The sequence below is a fragment of the Uloborus diversus genome, chromosome 4, assembly GCF_026930045.1.
Source record: "Uloborus diversus isolate 005 chromosome 4, Udiv.v.3.1, whole genome shotgun sequence".
Taxonomy (NCBI): Eukaryota; Metazoa; Arthropoda; class Arachnida; order Araneae; family Uloboridae; genus Uloborus; species Uloborus diversus.
This window is the reverse complement of record NC_072734.1, coordinates 5,746,952-5,768,989: the sequence shown is the minus strand read 5'-3', so window position 1 is coordinate 5,768,989 and position 22,038 is coordinate 5,746,952. Positions and strand designations below refer to the sequence as shown.

General features: G+C 35.7%; 1 protein-coding gene across 1 annotated transcript in view; it reads right to left on the bottom strand.

The window, feature by feature from the left end:
* Window positions 1–285: 285 nt before the first annotated feature.
* Window positions 286–22,038, bottom strand: part of LOC129219776 (general transcription and DNA repair factor IIH helicase subunit XPD-like) — a 137,971-nt gene continuing 116,218 nt past the window's right edge. The window contains exon 23 of the mRNA XM_054854074.1: window positions 286–723. Within this exon, the coding sequence (XP_054710049.1) occupies window positions 286–723 (438 nt within the window). The remainder of the gene's footprint in view (window positions 724–22,038) is intronic.

The following is a 22,038-nucleotide window of genomic DNA, read 5'->3' as shown; positions in this document are numbered from 1 at the left end:
CTTGGTCCTGTACTAAGACAGTCATTTAAGGAGGCATATCCGGGGCGTTTGCATGAAGCGTCAAAGACTGGCCTGACCTTCGTGGTAGCGCTTGATGATTTAACGACTGGATGATGTGGCAAATAATGACAAGCCTTTGAACTTGACAGTTCAGTTTCTGTCACCTCTTCTATGATGTTATCATTCTTCCACTGCTGTAAGACACCATCATACAGTTCGTAGTAATTGTCTTTCAAAAGACGCTTTGTAACGGTGCGAAGTCTTGCTTCTGCCTGGTCGTATCCATCATGCAAGTGAGGATGTCCATGGAAGAGCCACCTCATACCTGTTTCCAGTTTTCCGAATTGTCTCTTGAAAAAATGTGACCGTTTCTTCATCTAGCTCCTTAGTTGTTTTCCTCTCAGTGGGATCTGTTATACCCAAAGATTCCAAGTCCCAAATTTTGTGTATCTCTGAGTGATGCATACATAGCGATACCATATTTATGCTGCTCTTCTTTCCTGGACCTAAAACACTCCATCCGAGTTTCGTTTCTACGGCTGTTATACCAGATGGCAGAACTTCTATTCTTCCTGTTAATATTCCTCCCAGAAAGTCAGCACCGATGAGCATGTCAATAGGAGGAGTTTCTGGACCTATGTCTGTTAGTTCAATTCCTCGACGTTTTAATTCTTGTACTAAATCTGGGTCACGTATGCGAGGCAAAGAAGAACATATCTTGGGCTGGTCCAAAATTGACATGTTGCACGAAAACCTTCTATCGATACTCTGAACGTTGATGTCATAGCGACCATGTTTAACTTCAGCTGTTTGCTTACCACCAAATAGTCCTTGGGACAATAACTCTGTACCTGAAGGCTTTAACCTTAACTCTTTAACTACTTGGTTGGTTACGTAAGATCGCTGTGATCCATCATCAAGGAGAGCTCTGACATAAATTTCTTGATTTCCATTTCTTAAACGTATCAATATTGTTTTCAAATATATAACCTTCTGAGGTGTAAGTTCCGTAAATAAAGTGGACGTATTCACTTCTATCTTTGATTCATTAGGGAGTTGAACCTTATTTTTTCTAGGCAATTCTGGGCACAAAATTACGTAGTGTCGCTTTCCACATACAAGGCAATGAATATTACTGCGACAGTTTTTCGCCATGTGTCCAATCTTCAAGCACACCAAGAAGCAGCGTCTACGTATTACAATTGATTTTTTTTCTTCTGTACTCATAGAGGCAGCTTTATGACAGTCTTGACTGTCATGACGTTTCTGACAAAAAATGCACTCAGTCTTACAAGGCCTTTCGTAAGAAGATATTAAACTCATTGCTGTAGGTTCATCTTTGTTTGAAGATTCCTTCTTACCTTTTGCGGGTTGACCAAAAGCTCTTTCAGCTAAAGCCCGATGTTCTTCCCCTTCTATCTCGCGACGAAGAAATGACATCAACCTTTCCAACAGTTTCTCTTTCGTAATTTGGACGGTTTCTTCATCATCCACCTCACTGTTTAATAAATATCTATCCCAAGCCTTTAATACATCAGTTGGAAGACACGACTCCACAACCGGATACAACATGGCAGCATAATTTTGCGTAGTGACGCCTAATGTTTCCAGAGCTCTTAAACACGAACCGAGCTTGTCGTACAAATCAGAAAGCTTAATGTTAGCTCGGTTGTTTACCAATGTTAAAAGATCTCGTATAAACACGTCAATTAATAAATCACGTCTGCCAAACCTGGACTCGAGATGTTCGATAACCTTGGCATAATTTTTCTTAGATGGTGGATAACTTTCTACTATATTGCGTGCTTTCGAAGTAGGCTTCAATGATGACAGAAGATACTGAAACTTATCCTCTTCTAATATACTAGTATCTTCATGAATACGACTGTATTGCGCCCAAAAGGCAACCCATGTTCTTGGCATTAGGTCATATTCTTTCAATTCAATTTTTGGAAGCTTCAACTTCCCAATCGTAGCTGTATCAATTGGCGAAGAAGCGCCAATCGTACTACGCCGTAAACAATGCTCATATTCTGTTTTAAGTTCAATAAAGCGATCTCTATACGTTTCCATTTCATCATATTCCTTATCGCTTTGCCCGTAAATTTCCAATAATTGAGCATCAGCACTAAATAAACGCTCGGCTTTATCCGCCAACTTATTAAAAATTGCGCCAAGTTCATTACCTCCGACTTCTTCTTTCTGTGTTCTTTCAAATTGATTACAAGTCGTGGTAAATAACCTTCGTAAATTAGTTCTTTCTTTCCGTAATCTTTCAAATTTGTCGAATTTCTGAGTGATAACGGCATCATCTTTGTCTTCGTTGTCAGACATATTCGCTATTCGAATCAAAAAATACAAAGTTCAAATATCACGGACGCCACTTGTTGTTACTCAAATAAAACTTCGTAAATCCCGGGTATACAATTTATTGTAGACGACATGACATACACAGGATATAATTCTTAAACATATTGAGCAACTTAAAACGTATAATAATCGTATATAATTAGCTTAGAACCGTGTAGGACGTATAATAACGACAGTTCAAACGAAAGTAATTCTAAACATTTTTCCGTTGCCAGATTTACTAAACATAACTATAGTAAAAACAGTGTTGCCAAATTATCAAACGAGTTTCAACACTGGTTGACCTTTTTTGGATGAATCAAGCTGGAAACTACTGAGCTGTGAGATCAGAGAAAGCAGTTTGAGATTTTCCTGTAGCAACTTGAAAACTCAAGATTTACCCTTTCTGAATATAGCTGACGTGGAGTCACATCCTGTGGCTGTGCGGAGAAAAGGAAGAGGATGCTTCAAGGGACCCAAGGTTTCTTGTACTTTCAATATATTGAAACATTTTTCTTTGTACTAAATTGGTTTTAGGGTAAAAAGTATAGTGATGTCACAGACATTCCTCTGTTAGTTAGAATCGAGAGCAGATCAGTATAAGTACCTGTAACTGCGACAGGACTGGAGCTGCTCTGGCATGTTTTGATTGCAATTGAGCAAATTAATATATAGGCGTTCCTATCCAGGTGTACAACGTTGATTCCTTCTAACTGGAAGTATTCCTTCATAATTTAAACTAATCTTGATTTGTTCTCAGAATTCCGCAAGAAGTTAATCTGATTAGCAACTATATTTTCTTCAAAAAGCAAAAGTCTCAGACATTTTCGGCATTACCCTTCTTTATTTCTTAACAACGTTACATAGTTGGTAATACACCAGTGTATCCATTAAAAACCAAAGCCTCATATAAAGATAAGTTTTTTTTTTTTTTTTTGAGCAATCACGATTGCTTATTGCTTTCATTTGACTGTTTTTGGCGTGCTATCATTTTATTTTCCCACTGCTACCCTCCGCACCATCACCGTCGACCGGCTCCTCACGATGCTGCTCCTATAGCGAAAGCCGTCTCCAGGTTGCATCCATGTCCTACACACACGCGCATACATACACGCACGTACACACACACACGCGCATACATACACGCACGTACACACACACACACACAAACACATACACACACATACAGACAACTACCCACACAGTCATGCCTGCACACAGACACAAACACATATGTCTACACACACATACCCCACGCACACAAACACTCATACACACAACTACCCACACACTCATGCCTGCACACAGACACAAACACACATGCCTACACACACATATACATACCCCCTACACACAAACACACATACCCTCCACACACAAACACACACGCCTACACACACACACACACACACACACACTCGTGATTGCGAAAAACATAATTTGAATTCAAAATGTCAAAATTCAAATTAATTTTTAAAAGTAATTTATTTATTTATTTATTTTTGAAGAAACATGACGTATTTGAGGCATATGTATTTTTATGTCTGACTCGTCCCATGCCTAACGTGTACATAAGAAATTCTTCCTCTATAATGCACGAATAGATTAGTGGCGGCTTAACAGAAGGTTCTACTGATTTGATGATAGCTGCCACACGTGATTTTGTGTATCCTTTTTCAGAGAAAACCGATCAAAAAGCGAGGGAAGTTGAGGGGCAAATTCATATTTGAGATGATCTCGTAAATTATCATTTTATTTGAGAACAACTGCAATCCTGGCGAAAAGCTGTGGGCGACTGAGCAGAGCACTCATTTCTTAGTGATAACCCTTTTTTCCGAAGTTTAACTTCCAACTCCCCAAAAGAACTTTCTAAAGTTGAAGTCGGTAATTTTTCACCGCCATTTTACCCACTGTCACATAATTATATGGAAATATATTTTTAAAAAATCAGTCTTAAGTTACTATTTGCTACCTGAAATGCACAAAAAATACGGTTTTGAGATAAAAATGATATTTTTTATTAAAGAATAAAAATTTTGAGCCATTTTTGACGAATTTTTATCGTTACTGTGAGCGTTTTTACTTCCTTTTACAAAAAAGGAAGTATTGTATTCGCGAAAAAATTTTCACCCAAAAATCGGCCTTAATTTCCATTTTGCTCACCCCTAAATGAATGTTGAGTTTTTTTTTCAACCCGACCACACGTGGTATGTGCCTAGGAACGTACAGACACCCGAAATATCCATTTTGACGATCCCCGAGTTAATTACAACGAGTTTTCTCGTGACGTCTGTATGTATGTATGTATGTGCGTATGTGTGTATTTATGTCGCATAACTCAAGAGCGGAATGTCCTAGAAAGTTGAAATTCGGTACGTAGACTCCTAGTGGGGTCTAGTTGTGCACCTTCCTTTTTTGTTGCACTCGTATGCTCCAATGGGGGTCTTTTGCCCCTTTTTGGGGGGAAATCATTGTTAATTTCGATGTAAACTCACGTGGTGTTATAATTTGGCGGACACTTGGCGATAGATCGCCAGTTTTTTGGTCGCCAAGTTTTGTCGCCAACTTGGCGACAAATTTGGCGATTTAAATTTTTTTTTTTTTTTTAATCTTGTTTTAATTTGGCCACTGTTGGTGATATTTTACAGAGTAAACTATTGAATCATATTAATACTGCCAATATTAAGAAAATGACATTAAATTGGAGTAAAAGGAAGTCATGTGATGCACACATCAGCTCGTTTTTTTAAACTCTCATATAATGTTAAAAAAGAAATTTGGAACTATTTTACGATTTATGGTAGTTTTAAGGAGCTAAGCAGATCAGCAATGAATTTTTCAAAAGGAAAATTTTGCATTTCAGACAAAATACAATTTGCAGATCATATATGTTTATAGCTTCTTATGGGGAAATCTCAGTGAAGCACAAGTATCAATTCAAACAGAATACGTAACATTTTTCAAAATCGAAGAATAAAAACTTATGACTGAGATATGAGTGAAAATATGTTTTTTTAATTATTTATTAATTATTTATTTTAGTAACTTATGTGTGTTCTGCAGCATATTACGTAGAATAAAGAAATTTCAGTTTTTGTGTGAAAACAAATGTCTGTATTTTTTTATATGTTATTCTAGGTTATGCATCGAAACAATATTACTTCTAGAGCCTACAGCTTTTTTCAGAACTGAAAAATCTTCATTTTTGACCTATATATAAGGGAGGCAAAATGTACCAGGCGGCCATCTTTGATCCGCCATTTTGGATAGAAGCTCACATGGGAACTAAGAGGACTTTTCAGGATTCGTTCTAAACATGTTCAGGAACTTATCCTGAAAAATTCAGCTAATTATAAATTTGTGGTGCATCGACCCTATTTTCGGCCTAAATTTACTGGGCTAATTGGTCAGTCACTAAAGGAAATAACAATATATCCTCCCCCACGAGCAATTGAACGATTTTAGAATCGTTATTTCATGAAAAGAGCTTTTTGCCGCATGTCAAAAATTTTACCTAGCAAAGTTGTACAAGAATAAAAATGTTCTGGTTAAAATGAAAATATTTTAAATGGTTCTGATAAATAAATTACATGTTTTTCTCTGTCGTAGTTCACACTTTAAAACTAATTGCAAACGATAAACAAATATGAAATGTTATCCTTTGATTAATGCGCAGTTGCTTCGAAAGCACTCCCAGCGGGAAAAAAAGGCCAATAATAAATATACGGCGAACAAGCCCAAGGAAAACAAATCATTTGCTAATGATAAAGTGAAAATAGCGACAAATTGACGCAGATTTGACCTTGACCTTGAAATGAACTGACCGTAATACATCAAATTGATTAAAAGAATTCTTTAATAGTGCTCGTTTGAAACCATTTATATAATTAATAGTCCATAACATTATTTCTCAATAATATTTTTACGCATAACATTCTCAAAAACATGTCCATTGTTTGAAACGATTTTGCTCTGAGCTCTGAGCTATACTAAGTGGAAGAAATTTTTAACTTAGTTCAAACATAGGGAAAACCATTCGATTACATTGCTTCAATAGTGTGTAAGGAGACCTTTAACCTTCAAAAATTCCGATTTTCTGAGAAAAAATATTCGTTGTGCAGAATTTAATTCTGAACAGTTTGACACCTTATTTATTATCATGCGTAAAAAACGTTTCGAGTAATCATAGAAATGTAAACTCTCCCCATTGAAATGTCTGTCAACGTGGCAGCAGCTATGTATCTGAACTAGAGGTAGGCAATGTCGTTCCTTTTAATGATCCGTTCATCAACTGATCGTTCATTCTTTTGATCCGTTCATTTAACTCGTTTCTTTGAACGACTTCGTCCAGTAAAAAATGTTTCAGAACGTTTTCTTAGTATCCCAAACAAGTTACACAAAACGTTACTAATGGATACATTGGAAAATTGCAAATGAATTGCAACGATTAAAGAAAAATGATGAATAAAACAAAAAGTAAAAAGGTTAGAATGAATTTATTGTACTGCACTGACAAAATGGAAATTTGAGATTGATTGAGAGTTAAAAACTTGAAGATGAATGTAATTTAAGAAAAAAGAAAATTCGATTTTATCACAAATGATTCAATACAATGTTCCAAACTGCTCACCGTTCAAATGAACGGTCGTTAATTTTTTAAGTGAACGAACAGAGCCGTTCATTTTAAGGATTTGTTCATTTTGACCCGTTCGTTCATGAACGACACATCCCTAGTCTGAAACTCTTTTTCTCAGAAATCCTTTGAGTGCATAATATCTCAAAAAGCTTTTTACATATTTTCATTAAACTTTTCATGCATGTTTGGTTGCTGACCTATCTTTATGACGTGAACCTAAATTTTAGTTAAAATACAAAGTTCATCAAAATAATGTATATTTTCTCTCAAAATTTTAGTAAAGTTCGATATTTATTTTTAAAGTTTTAAAAAGTAAAATTATTTTTATAATTTAAATTGAGGTTCAGGTCCCGAGGTAAGTATATGGCAATACTTAAAAAAATAATATTAGAACTCATTTTAGAGTAAAATATTTAGAGTAAGAGCATGCTATTTTTCGAACTTGGGGGGAAAAAAGTAAATTTTGTTATGATTTTTTTTTCTATAATAAAATTGTGCTGTTTAAATGTATGTTACATTCCTCAGAAGTATCTAAGAAAGTGCGTACTTTCAAAACACCGCTCCGCAAAATAGACTTAAACAAATCCACGCAATTTGCTCATTTGGAATAAAATATTTACCTTCGCCCACCTATTAATCTCGTTTTATTCCCACTCTTCATAAGCCTCGAGATAAATCTGATTCCACGACGAGTCTTCTTAAATCAACACCAAACTGCAGAAATATGTGTTAACCCGAACCCTCGCCGGAGGTTGGCTCATTTCGGCCGCTGTCAAATATTGACACACCCCAGTTTCCAAAACTAACTTTTCTGTTTCGCTCCCGCAATATCCGGCATTTCTATCCGGCAAATACCGGACAGACGAGGAGACGACGTTATTAAACGGTTGTTATTTAACCGGCGCTAAGTGCGTCGTAGACCGTTTCAATCGTCTTCTTGAAATAAGTTGAGGAGGTGTGACCCTGCTGGAGGCGAAGCCGATCTTTTTCAGTTGTTCTGGTTGTCGCCTGCTCGCAGACGTGTTGCAGATATATATTCCGTGCAGATTGCCTGTCAATAACGTTCGAGTCAACACCAACGGTTTAGATTGGATGAAAGTTAAATACATTTCTCAAGGTGTCTGGGAAAATATAACGTCGCAGTTTCATCATATAAAGTGAAAGTTATTAACACTGGTGTCATTATGTTGAAATAGCTTAAAATAGCTTTTTTTTCCCTTTAAAAATATGTATATATGCCGCGGCGTTGGCGTAAGTCACTCTGATATTGTTTCGAGTAATTTGCTAAAAATATCTGCAAAACACGTCTGCGTGAATTTTAATTTTAAAAGAAGGATTTTGTTTTTCAACATAGGTATACTTTTTTTGTGCACCACTTTTTTGAAAAGTAACCACAAGTGTGTGTGTATGTAGGCTTGTGTGGAGGTGTATGTGTGTTTGTGTGTAGGGGGGTATGTGTATGTGTGTGGAGGCATGTGTGTTTGTATCTGTGTGCAGGTATGAGTGTGTGGGTAGTTGTGTGTATGAGTGTTTGTGTGTGGGGGGGGGGGGGAATGTGTATGTGTGTGTATGCATATGTGTTTGTGTCTGTGTGCAGGCATGAGTGTGTGGGTAGTTGTGCGTTGGTGTGTGTGTGTGTGTAGGTGTTTGTATGTATGCATGCGTGTGTATGTGTTTGCGTGTGTGAATGTGTTTGAGTGAGTGTGTGTGTTTGTGTATATGTGTGAAGGTGTATGTATGTATGTATGTGTGTATGTGTTTGAGTGTGTGCAGGTGTGTGTATGTATGCGTGTAAGTGTAGGATATTGACGCAACCTGGAGACGGTTTTCGCTAGAGATGCAGCATCGTGAGGAGCCGGTCGACGGTTATGCTGCAGAGGGTGCTGGTGGGAAAATAAAATCATATAAAACAATCATCAATAACCAGTCGTGATTGCTCAAAAAAAAAAAAAAAGTCACAGAATCATCAGTATCAATCAATAATCAGTATTCTCACGTAGCGACTAAAATAATATATAGCAAAGAAACAGAAAACCTGTTTATCGGGAACAAATATTTTTGTCACAAATAACGACATTTGAATCGTTTATGTCAAGGAGTAATACCTAGCCTTAGAAATTGAAAGAAAGTAGCTCACCGGCGCGAAACATTCGCGCTTCCGGTCGACGAAGGTAGTTCAAAACTCTAACTTTTTAAAAGTAATTTTCGAAAAACAGCCAAAAATGTGAATGGTTTGTTTATTTTTCGACGGGGATCGTGGTGAAAAAAAAAAGGAAAGGAAAATGATGGCTTTCTTTCGCAGTTTTGTAAAGTACTATTAAGGAAGCACACAAAAAAAAAAAAAAGAAGAGAGAGAGAGAGAACACCTAAAGTAACTTTTTCATAACACTGCAACTTAACAATGAAAAATAAACATTTTCTTTCCCGATTTTAATGCAACAACACAACCGTGTTGCAGTTTCATTAAAATTTGGCTCAGAAGTCTGCTGAAGAAAAATAAGTCATTCATACTATGTTTTTTTGGTCAAAGGGGATTCGAACTCACGATCTTCGCCTTATTAGTACGAGGCTCTTGTCGATTGATCTAAAGGACCCCCATTTAAAGATGCTATATATTAACGCAATGAGTGATTTGGAGAAAAAAAGTAGTTCTTTTCTGACAAAACACCCAAAATGTGCGTTGTCTCTTTATTTTTCCCTGAAAGCAGTGACCCCCCCCCCCCCTTAAAATGGTGCTTTAGTAATGAAGTTTATTTTTAAAAAAAACTGAAGACAAACACCTATGTATGCATGATTGCTGTAAAAGCAGACAAAAGGAACATTAAAATATTTGACATTATCTCATTAGATTTGTGCTCGTTAAGCGAATTTGAAATTACCTATGATTTCTCAACATTTTATTCTTATCCATTGACATTATTTGAAAACTATATTAAAAACATGCTACTTACTTTATCTTTACTTTTATTAGAAAGACAAAATTCTTAATTGAATGTCACAAATTATTTTTTTGAAATAACTTTGGATTGCTTATCTCTTTTACTTCATTGAGGTGGATAGTCCTGAGTTCCACTGATTTTCACATCCAAGATTTTAAAAGAAACTCAAGAACTCGTTTTAGTGTAAGTAAATTCTCGTAAATATCAGGACGAACTTCACAACGAACACAAAAATCTGCTAGGTCTTTTGCGTTATTTTTCAATACCAGTCAAGGAGTTAACTAAGTATTACAATACTTTTGTTTCAGTATGTTACTGCTATTTTAATTTATCGTCTGCTGTGTTTCGCATTCATTATTTATCAATTTATTCGCAACTCCAATAAACTATAGGAGGCGCTGCAGCCACTGTCTAATGGCGGATGAAAAGGGTAAAACAAACACATGCCGTAACTTATAACTTGCTTTGACGCTTCGTGAATGACAGTAATTTTTCATCGTGTTTTTGGAAAGCTTTCTTTTCTATTCTTATGAAATTACATTACATCACAACTGTCTGAAGCCTGTAATTTACTCCAAAGAAAGCACGCGGAATGGAATGTTTTACCTTTTTCTTTAGTATTGTTAATCACCGGTAGGTAGCGTATTCGAGCTCTGGAGTTGCGAATTATCGCCTGCTATGTTTAATATCTTAATATATAAAAATCAATGTCCTGAGATAACATATATATATATATATATATATATATATATATATATATATATATATATATATATATATATATATATATATATATCAACGCACAGCCGAAACCGCTGAAGCTTCAGACTTGAAATTTGGCAGGCATGTCCGCATGATTACAAATGTAACCACTAAGAAAGGATTTTTCGAAATCTCAATTAGTTCGGAAGAAATTAATTAAAACCCCTTAATTTCTGCGAAATTAAAAACCTGTCATTGAAATTCAAATCCCTTATTTTCGAAGGCTTTCCTCCATTCAAATCATTATTCAGTACTTCATCTCAACTTTTGGTCGATAGCGAACTATAAATTTGATATTGTTTTTGTTTCTCACGTGATTCTTCGAGGCTTTTCTCAAGTCAAATCATAATGTTTCTGTCTTTTGCTTTTATTTTTTCAAAACTAGAAACGAAGTTTTTAAGAACATCATCACAGGCGGACTATCCTTTTGAATTTAGAAGAGTGCAGTTTCCTGTTAAAGTTTGCTTTGCAATAACCATTAATAAGTCACAAGGACAGACATTAAAAGTAGTTGGGATCGATTTAAGAGAAGACTTTTTTTCACACGACCAATGTTATGTAGCTTGCTCCAAAGCCAGTTCATCAAGCTCTTTAATAATTTTAGCACCAGAAAAAAAACTAAAAATGTGGTATACAAAGAAGTTCTAGCTTAAACATAGGTACAACAATAAAATGTGCATGACCTGTGTTTGCAAAGATAATCAATACTTTAAAAGGATTTAATAACAGTTAAAGATCGGTTAAGGACAAGGGCATATATATATATATAAGGAGTCCAGGGGTCTCGGAATCTTCCCAAAATTTGAAAAAGTTATTCGTAATAAGTAATTATTATAGGGGATTTTCGAAACTAGATGCACCAAGCACTGTTAACCCCTGCTAATTCCATTATCCGAGCAATGCAGGGTACGGGAATGCTAGTTTCTTTATATTGTTTGATTTAATTATTGTCTGCGATTAATCTGTCTATTGTTTTTTTTCCTTTTCTTTTCTTTTATCTCTCTCTCTCTCTCTCTCTCTTTTTTTTTTTTTTTTTGAAAATGAAGAAAATGAGATAGAATAGTTGAAATAGAATGTTCATAGCTGTTTTTCTCGCCCGTTGTTGGGGAGAATATACTTTATATTTTCCGTAATTATGTAATGGAAAATCTTTTTTTTTTTTTTTTAAATAAAAAGTGAAGAATTCGATTAATTTATTGAAGTGTAGAAATACTTTTTTTAAGTAAAGGTTCAAAAAAAGTGAAAGGAAGAAACACACACACAATATTAAATTGTAACCTTTTGAATAAAATTTTGAACAGTTTTTGGTTTTTAACCACGTACCTCAAAGAGTACGCGTACAACCAGTTGAAGGCCATTGTTCCCGAATATTTCTAAACCGAGTGTAAATAACTGTTTCGTTCAATAGTAGTAGTTTCGAATGATTAATACAGTTGGACCCCCGATTTAACGAACCTCCATGTAACGAATTTCGCAATTTAGCGAATTTTTCTTTTTTCCCGACTAAAATGAAGGTAAAATCCCTATTTATCGAATAATAAACCCCGAATGGGATTGTTTCCTTCAGTCAAAAGTACTACTTTTAGTCATTGAAATGGATGGAATGAGCAAAACAAACTACATGGACCCAGATAAAATTTTCATTTTCCCAACATTTTTTTTTAAATTAATTTTTTAAAATGTCTGATTTTTCAAACAAGGCGTGGTCTTTATGACGTCACAAATGATGCACTTTGCCGCATCTTTCTACTACGTTTCCACGTTATGATAATCAAGCAGCGAATTAAAATTGCCCTCTACGCTTGCTATCAACCATATCGTTGCCAATACACGTGAGTAAAGATGCGAATTAAATATTTTGGACCGTGAATGGCAACACTGAATGGCATTTCATCATTTGTGATGTCATCCGCAGAAGCATTAAACGATGAAAGAGCACCGATTTAAGTATTTTTTAAAAAATATTAAACTTAAAGAAATTATTTAAAAAATGGTCAGATTCTATGTTTTTAAGCATGCTCTTTCCGAAAAAATACTTTTAAATTTTGGAAACGACCCCATTAACAAATTATTTCAACAGTCGAAAAAAATTTTTGTTGTTGTTAATTTGAGTTAGGAAATATTGGATTGTTTTCCAAGTGTTTTTTCCGAAATGTCGGAAGCAGAAAAATATTTTTTTTTGAAATCAGCAATTTTTAATTAGCGAGAGGGGCAACCAGTAGCGTAACTATGCGGTCTAGCACCTCTGGCGAACTCAAGAAATTGCGCCCCTCCTCCCCAGGGTCGCCCACGTGGGAAGTCACCGGAGGTCATTGTGACCTCCAATTTTTTTTTGGAGCAATCACGATTGCTTATTGTTCTCATTCGACTGTTTTGAATTCCTATCATTTCATTTTCCCGCCAGCACCCTCTGCCGGCACCAACGTCGCGTCGACCGGCCTCACGATGCTGCTCCTCTTGCGAAAACCGTCTCCAGGTTGCGTTCATGTCCTACACACATATACACACACTCATGCCTGCGCACAGACACAAACACACACTCCGACACACACACACTCATGCCTGCACACAGACACAAACACATGTGCCTACATACACACACACGAACGCCTACACACACAGCACTGCATACACAACACGCACACACACATACACACCCACACACGCACCCACACACATGCGTCTACACAAACACACACACATGCGCCTACACAAACACACACGCGCATTTATACACACATACCCGCTCGTGATTGCGAAAAGCATAATTTGAATTCAAGATGCCAAAAATTCAAATTATTATTATTATTTTCTTTTTTGGAACATTTTGATTAGTTGATTCGACAAATAAGAGGCAGCATTGTATTTTTTTTTTCTTATTTTCATTTTTAGAATTGTTTTCAATGATGCCCAATGTTCCTTCTCAGTTGATGTTATGTATGTGTCTCTAGCTCTTTTTCCTACGAGTTTTTTTTTTTCATTTTGTAAAACATTTTTCAAATTCTTTGAACAAAAAAAAAAAAAAAAAAAAACTCCTTTTTTTTAATCCGTTGAAATGGCGCCCCCCTGGCTGCTGCGCCCCTGGCGAGAGCTACTCCTGCCAACCCCTAGTTACGCTATTGGGGGCAACCAACGAATAGTGATTCTGCTGCAGAAAGCGATAATGAAACACCCATTAAAACTGCTACTTTTTCAAATGCCTTACATGCCCTGGAAACTGTAAAAACATATCTAATGCTGCAGGCTGCAAATGACACAATATTTTCTTCTTACCATAAAGTCAAAAGATGACTATTTCGAGTCAAGTATCAAGGAAATTGTCAAACATCTATTACTCAGTAGTTTAAAATTTCAAATTAAGTTTGTGTAATAAGTCGTGTAATACTGAATAAAAAGTGTACACTTTCTAATGGGGTGGTTTCCTTAAGTCAAAAGTACTACTTTTAGTCACTGAAATGGATAGAATGAGCAAAAAAAAAAAATTACATGGACCCAGAAAATACTTTCATTTTCCCAACAGTTTTTTTTAATTAATTTTTTAAAATGTCCGATTTTTCAAACAAGGCGTGGTCTTGATGACGTCACAAATGATGCAATTTGTGGCGCATCTTTCTACTACGTTTCCACGTTATGATAATCAAGCAGAGAATTAAAATTGCGCTCTACGCTTGCTATCCACCATATCATTGCCAATACACCTGAGTAAAGATGCGAATTACATATTTTGTTCTGTGAATGGCAACATTGAATGGCATTTCATCATTTGTGATGTCACACGACAGAAGTGTAAACAATAAAAACGCAACGATTTAAGTAATTTTTTTAAAAATATTAAACTTAAATAAATTATTTAAAAAATGGTCAGATCCTATGTTTTTAAGCATGCTCTTTCAGAAAAAAAAAATACTTTTAAAATTTTGGAAACGACCCCATTATGGTAATTTTGCGCAGTTGCTTAGTAGGGTTTTAGATAAAGTAAGTGCAATTAAAAAAAAAAAAAAATCACACTCTGATATCACGAATAACCCCGATTTAACGTATAAAAGTTTCGGTTTCGATGAATTCGTTAAATCAAAATCCGACTGTATACTCATTGATCGCTAAAAAAATGTTTTGTTTTTTTTTCAATCAATTACTTGTTCAAAAAATATTTTACGTTAAAAGAAATAATTCCTCGAAGAAGCTAAAAAAGATAAGAATTTTTTTAGAAGCATAGAAAAAAGAAAAAAAAAAACCCTGAAAATGTTTTAGAGTTTTAATTAAACTGCATTATTTATCTTTTTTAAGACCTGACATCTCATTAACAGTGTCAGATATAATTAAGTAAAAGAATTTTCTGGGATCCGTAAGTAAATGCTGCTTTTGTTGACACTGCTGCTGTGGGCGCAAATACATTTGCGTAGGTAAGCAAATTACGTCGATATTTTCTTCTTGAAGTGTTTAATGTCGATAAAAAAAAATTGAATTCCAAAAATTCAATCGGGAAATCGTTCGAAATTTTGTTTTTTGGGTTTAATTATCACAGAATAAATCTGTAGGTATTTTTCTTGTTCATTTTTTGTTGAACATAGTTTTAAGGCTGCGTTAATTGAAGTTTCATTTGCTTGCCATTAATTAATCTTTGACGTCTAATTTTTCTCAATAAAATTAAACTACGGCTTAAAACTGCGGGATTATCTTTATTCAACTGAATTGAAAACTTGATTCATATATAATTGTAAACTGTAATTTTTTGAATAAATTTTCAAAGACCGTAAATTGCAAACTTCGAAAAAATGTTTTTTGGTTACTCAAATTTTATATAGAGCACAGTGGCACAGTGAAGGGGGGTTGGGGTGAATCCCTCTCCCCCCCCCCCCCCAAATGCATCGGCTTTAACACAAATGAAAATTCTAATACAGTAGTTTATGTGCATGAAAGGACTGTTTTGATCAAAAAAAAACCTCCAAAAGGTATTTTTGATCAACCCCCCTTCGCAGAAGGTATTTCTGGCTGCGCTAGTGATAGAGCCTCAATCTTATGCAAGAAGTCAAAACAGAAATTGTGGAGTATATGAACTCTGTAAAAGTTATTTCTTTGCTCGCGTAGTGTCGGTGCAAAGAAAACAACCTACCATTACTTAAGGTTGCACTTTGTATTTCGCTTCATTGACACCGAATTTTTCTTCAGTTCAACGCAGACAGATAGAATACTTTGCAAACCTCGTTTATCCGGATTAAAGGCAATCCGGATAACGAAGTTCCGGATAATCCGGGTAATAAGTAAAATACATTCGTAAATAAGCAGACTTTTTTTTACAGCAAAAAAAAAAAAAACGATGTTTTGGGCCTGCCCTTAATTGATGTCACACTTTTTATGACCCCCTTCCCCTTTGTCATATTCCCCCCCCCCTTTTTTCGTTACATGAAACAGCATTTTTTATAAAACCTACTTTCATTTTTAAAAAAAGCGCGGTGTCACATTTTATGTTACCCTCTCTCTTGCTCTCCCTTTTCACCAACTGTCACAATTTCAAAAACCCTCCTCCCCTCTCCCCTCAATGCGGGACATCATTTGTTGACCGCTCCTTAGCAACAAAATTACATAGGATTGTACAGTGAAACCTGTGTAAGTTGACCACTTGTGGTGCAGTACTTTGGTGGTCAACTTATAGAGGGTAGTAATGAAAACTGTTTTTTTTTTTTTTTTTGTCATTTCTTGTCCTATGCATTCAATTTTTAACTAATTGGAATACTTTAAACTCACTTTCATTGTTTAACTTTACTTTAAAACAATAAGAAAGAAATGTTGTTTGAATATTTTTAGAGATTATTTACGAAAATGACGTGTGATGTATCATACAAATTTAAAATTTCTGTAAATCGATCAAAAAAAAAACTGTCTCATTGCTTATGAAAAACTACTTACTTGATATTAACAATTCATAACTAGTATGTTGTGGCCATCACGAAACTTTCTTCTATATTTTTCCTTTTTCTGATCCCTCCCCATGCTTGACGAGGAAGCAATATTCCTAACAAAAACAAAATTACACATGCAAAAACTTGACGACCATCCCAATGTCTGAATTATTGTAAAAACAAAACAAAGAGCGAAAATTGAAAGTTACTTTAAAAGCCTTACTTGAATTAATTACAAATATTTTATTTATTAACAAACATAAGATGGCAACAGTTAAAAATTTTAAATCATTGAGATAATATTTCCGATCATTTCCATGCAATTAAAAGCACAAGCTGAACGCAGACGACAGTCTGTTACGATTTATCTTTCTTATTGTTGCAATTAAAAAGCTATTTTTATTCACACAAATAAAAAAAAATCAGCCTCCCCCCCCCCCCTGGAGCGATTGGTGCCAAAATTAAACCAACGCCTGTTTAATATGGATTCATATTTATTCCAAATTTCATCCAGAACGTAGCATTACTTCTTGAGATAGGGCACTCACAATGGAAAAAAAGAACGGGCGATTGCGCTACCCCCTTTTTAGCTGTTGACACCAAAATAAAATCCGCTCTTATACCCACTAAGGGCTACTTGTCAAAAAATTTTTGTTTGATTCCGTTCGTTATTTCTTGAGATACAGCAGTCACAATTGACGACAAAAAAGTTCTATAACTCAACCCCCGTTTGAGCTATTGACACCAAAATTGAATCAGCACTTGCTCCTGTTAGGGGCAACATATGGACCAAATTTTGTTTGATTCCGCCAGTTACTTCCTAAGGAATAGCAAGCACGCGTAACTCAAAAAACGTCCCATTGCCCCACCCCCCTTGGAGGAATTCGCGCCAAAAACCAATGGGGACAAGTTCACATAGGGGCACATATGTGTACCAAATTTCGTTCAATTTCATGCGGTAGTTTTTGCTGTAGAGCGGCCACAAAAAACACACACAGACGTGACACACATACACACACACACAGACAGACATTTTCCAAAAATAGTCGAAATGGACTCAGCACACCTCAAAACATTCGAATCCGTCAAAATTCGAAATTCGAAAATTTGCACGAATCCAATACTTTCTTCTATATATTAGATATAGAAGAAAGTAAAAATTCATAACAAGTCAAAAGTGACTTAAATTCTTCATTTGATTTTTTCTTGTACAATAGTAACCATGGTAATCTACTTTTCAACAAAATAACTCCTTATTGAAGTTTGGCGCATTTTCAGTCACTAAACATTAGCCCAATGTTTTTCGATGGAAACATAAATATTCATAGGTTTTTCTAAAATGTCTAGTTGCTTATTTCAGGCATAACTGATTAAACTTTTATTACGATCTAATGCTTTTTCCAAGTGGTCAACTTAAATAGGGTTTTCTACATTACTCCAAACCAAAGCTGGTGTACATTAGTGGTAGAGTTACAGAGGTTTTTCTTCATTACATAAGATAGGACTAATTCCGTTCATGACAAGAAGTGGTCAACTTAGATAGGTGGTCAACTTACAAAGGTGGTCAACTTTACAGGTTTTACTGTACTTGCAAACACTTCATATCTATACTAATATTATAAAGTGGTTGAGTTAGTTTGCTTGAACGGGCTAATATCAGAAACTACTGGTTCGAATTGAAAAATTCTTTTTGTGTTGAATAGTGGAGTTTAGGGTTAATCCATTGGAGTTAGGGGTAAAATTTCCAACTATCAAAATTACACCAAACAGGCAATGACTTCGTTCAAATGTAAAAGCAATTTTCACCCGTCATACCTTGACGGCGACTTTCTAGTAATTAAAATAAAAACAAATAATAATTTTTAAAAAAAACACATTCTCTATCATTCGTCTGTATCTTTTCAAAATTATTTTGATAGTAACTATGCTTTAATTAACTACTGCGTTTTTTTTAAATTTTTTTTTGAGCAATCACGATTGCTTATTGCTTCCATTTGACTGTTTTGATGTCCTATGATTTTATTTTCCCGCCAGCACCCTCTGCAGCATCACCGAAAACCGTATCCAGATTGCATCCATATCCTACGCACACGCGCATACATACACAACTACACACGCGCATACATACACAACTACACACGCGCATACATACACAACTACACACACGCATACATACACAACTACACACACGCATACACACACACACAACTACACACACGCATACACACACACAACTACACACACGCATGCACATACACACACGCATACATACAGACACCTACACACACAAACACATACACGCAACTAACCACACATTCATGCCTGCACATAGACACAAGCACATATGCCTACACACACATACACATAACCCGCCTCCACGCACACAAACACTCATATACACACACACACACGCAACTACCAACACTCATGCCTGCACACAGACACAAACACACATGCCTACACATACCCCCTATACACACACAAACACACATACCCCCCTCACACACAAACACACACGCCTACATACACACACTCGTGATTGCGAAAAACATAATTTGAATTCAAGATGAAAAAATTCAAATTAATTTTTCTTTTTCTTTTTTTTTTTCATTAGTCCGTAACTTACTCATATGATAAGAGAAACGCCACTAGACAGACAAATACAAAATAAGTGAAATAACGATAACGCTAACGTTCGTACTATTTAAAGTATTGCCACAAGTTGAGACTTTTTTTTTTTAAATTTTTTCACCATCATTTCTAATTTTTTCCCCCAAAACGAGTCATTTTGGGGTCCTCGAGCCATGTTCGGGTGACGTTGATACAGAAAATTCGGGATCGTCCCGATCGAAACGGAAATTATGCATTCTCTTCATTAAAAAAATTTCACTGCATAACAATAAAAGTGCAGTACAACCTCGTTTATCCGGACTAACTGGGACCAAAGGCAATCCGAATAAACGAAAATCCGGGAAATATGGGTATTACGCGAAACACATTCTTAAATAAGCAGACTTATCTTTTATTTTCACAAAAATACTGTTTTGTAACAAAACTACATAAGATTGCTACTCACAAACGTTATCGTTTTAGCTTAGCTGCAGTTGTGTCGGACTGACGTAATAAACACGCCATGTTGTCAATTTGATGACTATACAGTGAAACCTGTGTATAGCAATACTGCCTATAACAATAAACCTGTCTACTCGTATAACGATATTTTCCTTGGTCCCAGCAAAATTTCAGCATAAATAATCATAACATAACATAACACTCCAGGGTCCCCCGTACCTACCACTATGTGTGGTTTAAACGGTTGGATGGGGCCCTGGAGACAGCTGTGTTAATCGGTGAGTTGATACATTGTATATGTCGTACATAATGCATGCAATGCATGAAATCATATTCCGACAGACTGGAATTTTGCTTACACAATTTTAAACTCACATAAAGATTAATAATAATAATAATAATAATAATAATAAAACATGCACACACATATACACACATACATATAGATAGATATATATATACACATTACACAGGGTACACAGCTATACACCACTGAATAGTGGTAGCAAATCAACAAAGTGACACAAACAGACAATACACTCAGCTACATTCACCAAAAACAAAGCCAACAATCATTAGATTGTACAATGTAATAGGAGACATGCAGAAGGACAGAATGTCTAAAGAAGCAACCATTAGATACTAAAGCTGTGGGTAAATAAAAATGCATGGGTAAAAGAAATTAGATTGAGCTCTGGTACAGGTAGCCCTCGGTTGATAAAGAATGGAAGATTGCGTTAAGACGCGCGGTGCTATGCCGCAGTTTAAGTGCCTGCTTCAGGCGTTGTTGATGGGATGTGCCCGGAGGGCAGCGGAGATTGTGGGCTTCTGTCAGTGGGCAGTCAAATAACTGTCTACCACGAAAACCTTTGTCTATAACAATATTTTTTTAGGTCCCAACAGTATCGTTGTAGACAGGTTTTACTGTAATTGATTGCTCGACCTGCGCGGGAGTTATACATATAATCAAAATAGAAGAGTGAATATTTGGTTCCGTCCAAACTTTCATAATTCAAAATTATTATTTCAGTAAATATGATTTTTTTTAAAACTCTATAAAATGGGAGGGGGGGGGGCGACCAAAAGAGGTTTTATTAGGCTCAACTTTCCAATTAAATAAAGAAGCCTCGCTGTCAACAGGTGCGTACTGCCCTAGTTATCGACGAAATCGACACGTACTGCGCACTTCGTTATTAAGAGAGGTCGACGATCCAATAAACAAATTTAAATTAGTCACATGTTGCATTTCGGAAAATGGGGTTCGCGGAATGCGTCCCTTGGGTGGAGTCCGCGAAATGCAAACAACGAAAAAGTAAAGAAAAAAAAAGTCCACCAGGAAGTTGATCAGTTCTAAATAAGTTGTAGCAAAAATAAAAGCGGCGCCAGAATAACGAAGAACTTTGGAATTTTTTGGATTGATGCCATGTTCCCGTTACGTAACTTGACGTAAGAGTGCGCACTTTACGGAGAGGACGAAGGAATGACCTCGGGAAAAGCACTTTTTCCCTTTCCGCTCGCAGATTTCATTAACCACCGAACGATTTGAAAAATTTCGCTGGATTTTGGCCAGCGCCTCATGAGAATGCATGCCCCACTGACTTGAAACGTTCGAATAAATAATTCGGGCCTTTACACCTCTTCCAGTCGCTGACTTTTTCAAAAGGAGTCATGAACGATGGTGACAAGTGCGGATCCTGTTTGCGTCTTAAGATCCCCTTCAGTCGAAATTATGAAATACTTAACCAAATATATTTATATTTGGTTAAGAGTATCGTTTTTGGTTTGGTAAAGAGTACCGTTTGGACAAACTTTCAAGTTTGTACGCCAAAAAATTTAAAGAGTTATCACAAATTTAATATTCCGGACTAATATTTTGAAATTAAAATTTCAGATTAAAAAAACAATAAAATATTAAACAAACTTCATGGGAAAATTTACCCTCAACAAAATAAAACACAATTTCAGCATTTGAAATGATTCATAAAATCAGGGGAAAAAACCCCGCCTTTGCAATGAGAATACATGGTTGAAAAAATGGACCGCTCTCTATCTCCCAATCCCTATGTGTTAGTGTTGTTAATCCCAAAACGAAAAATCCTTTCACTAATAAGGCAGAATGTAAAAAGTCAACTACAAAAAAAAAAAAAAAAAAAAAAAAAAATCCAGTAATTTAATCAAAATTTAAAAGATTAGCAGCTGTTTAATGCTCATGCCCAGTATACCGGACGCCAGGTATGAAAGGGTTAAGATCTTCCCCTAATGCATACCAAGACAGCCTGAAACCAGGGGCGGCCTAATGGTAGGACACCGTGACCTCCCAAAAATTTGTTTATTCGGCAAATTGGTCTGACGATTCGACAAAATTATAATAATTCGGCAA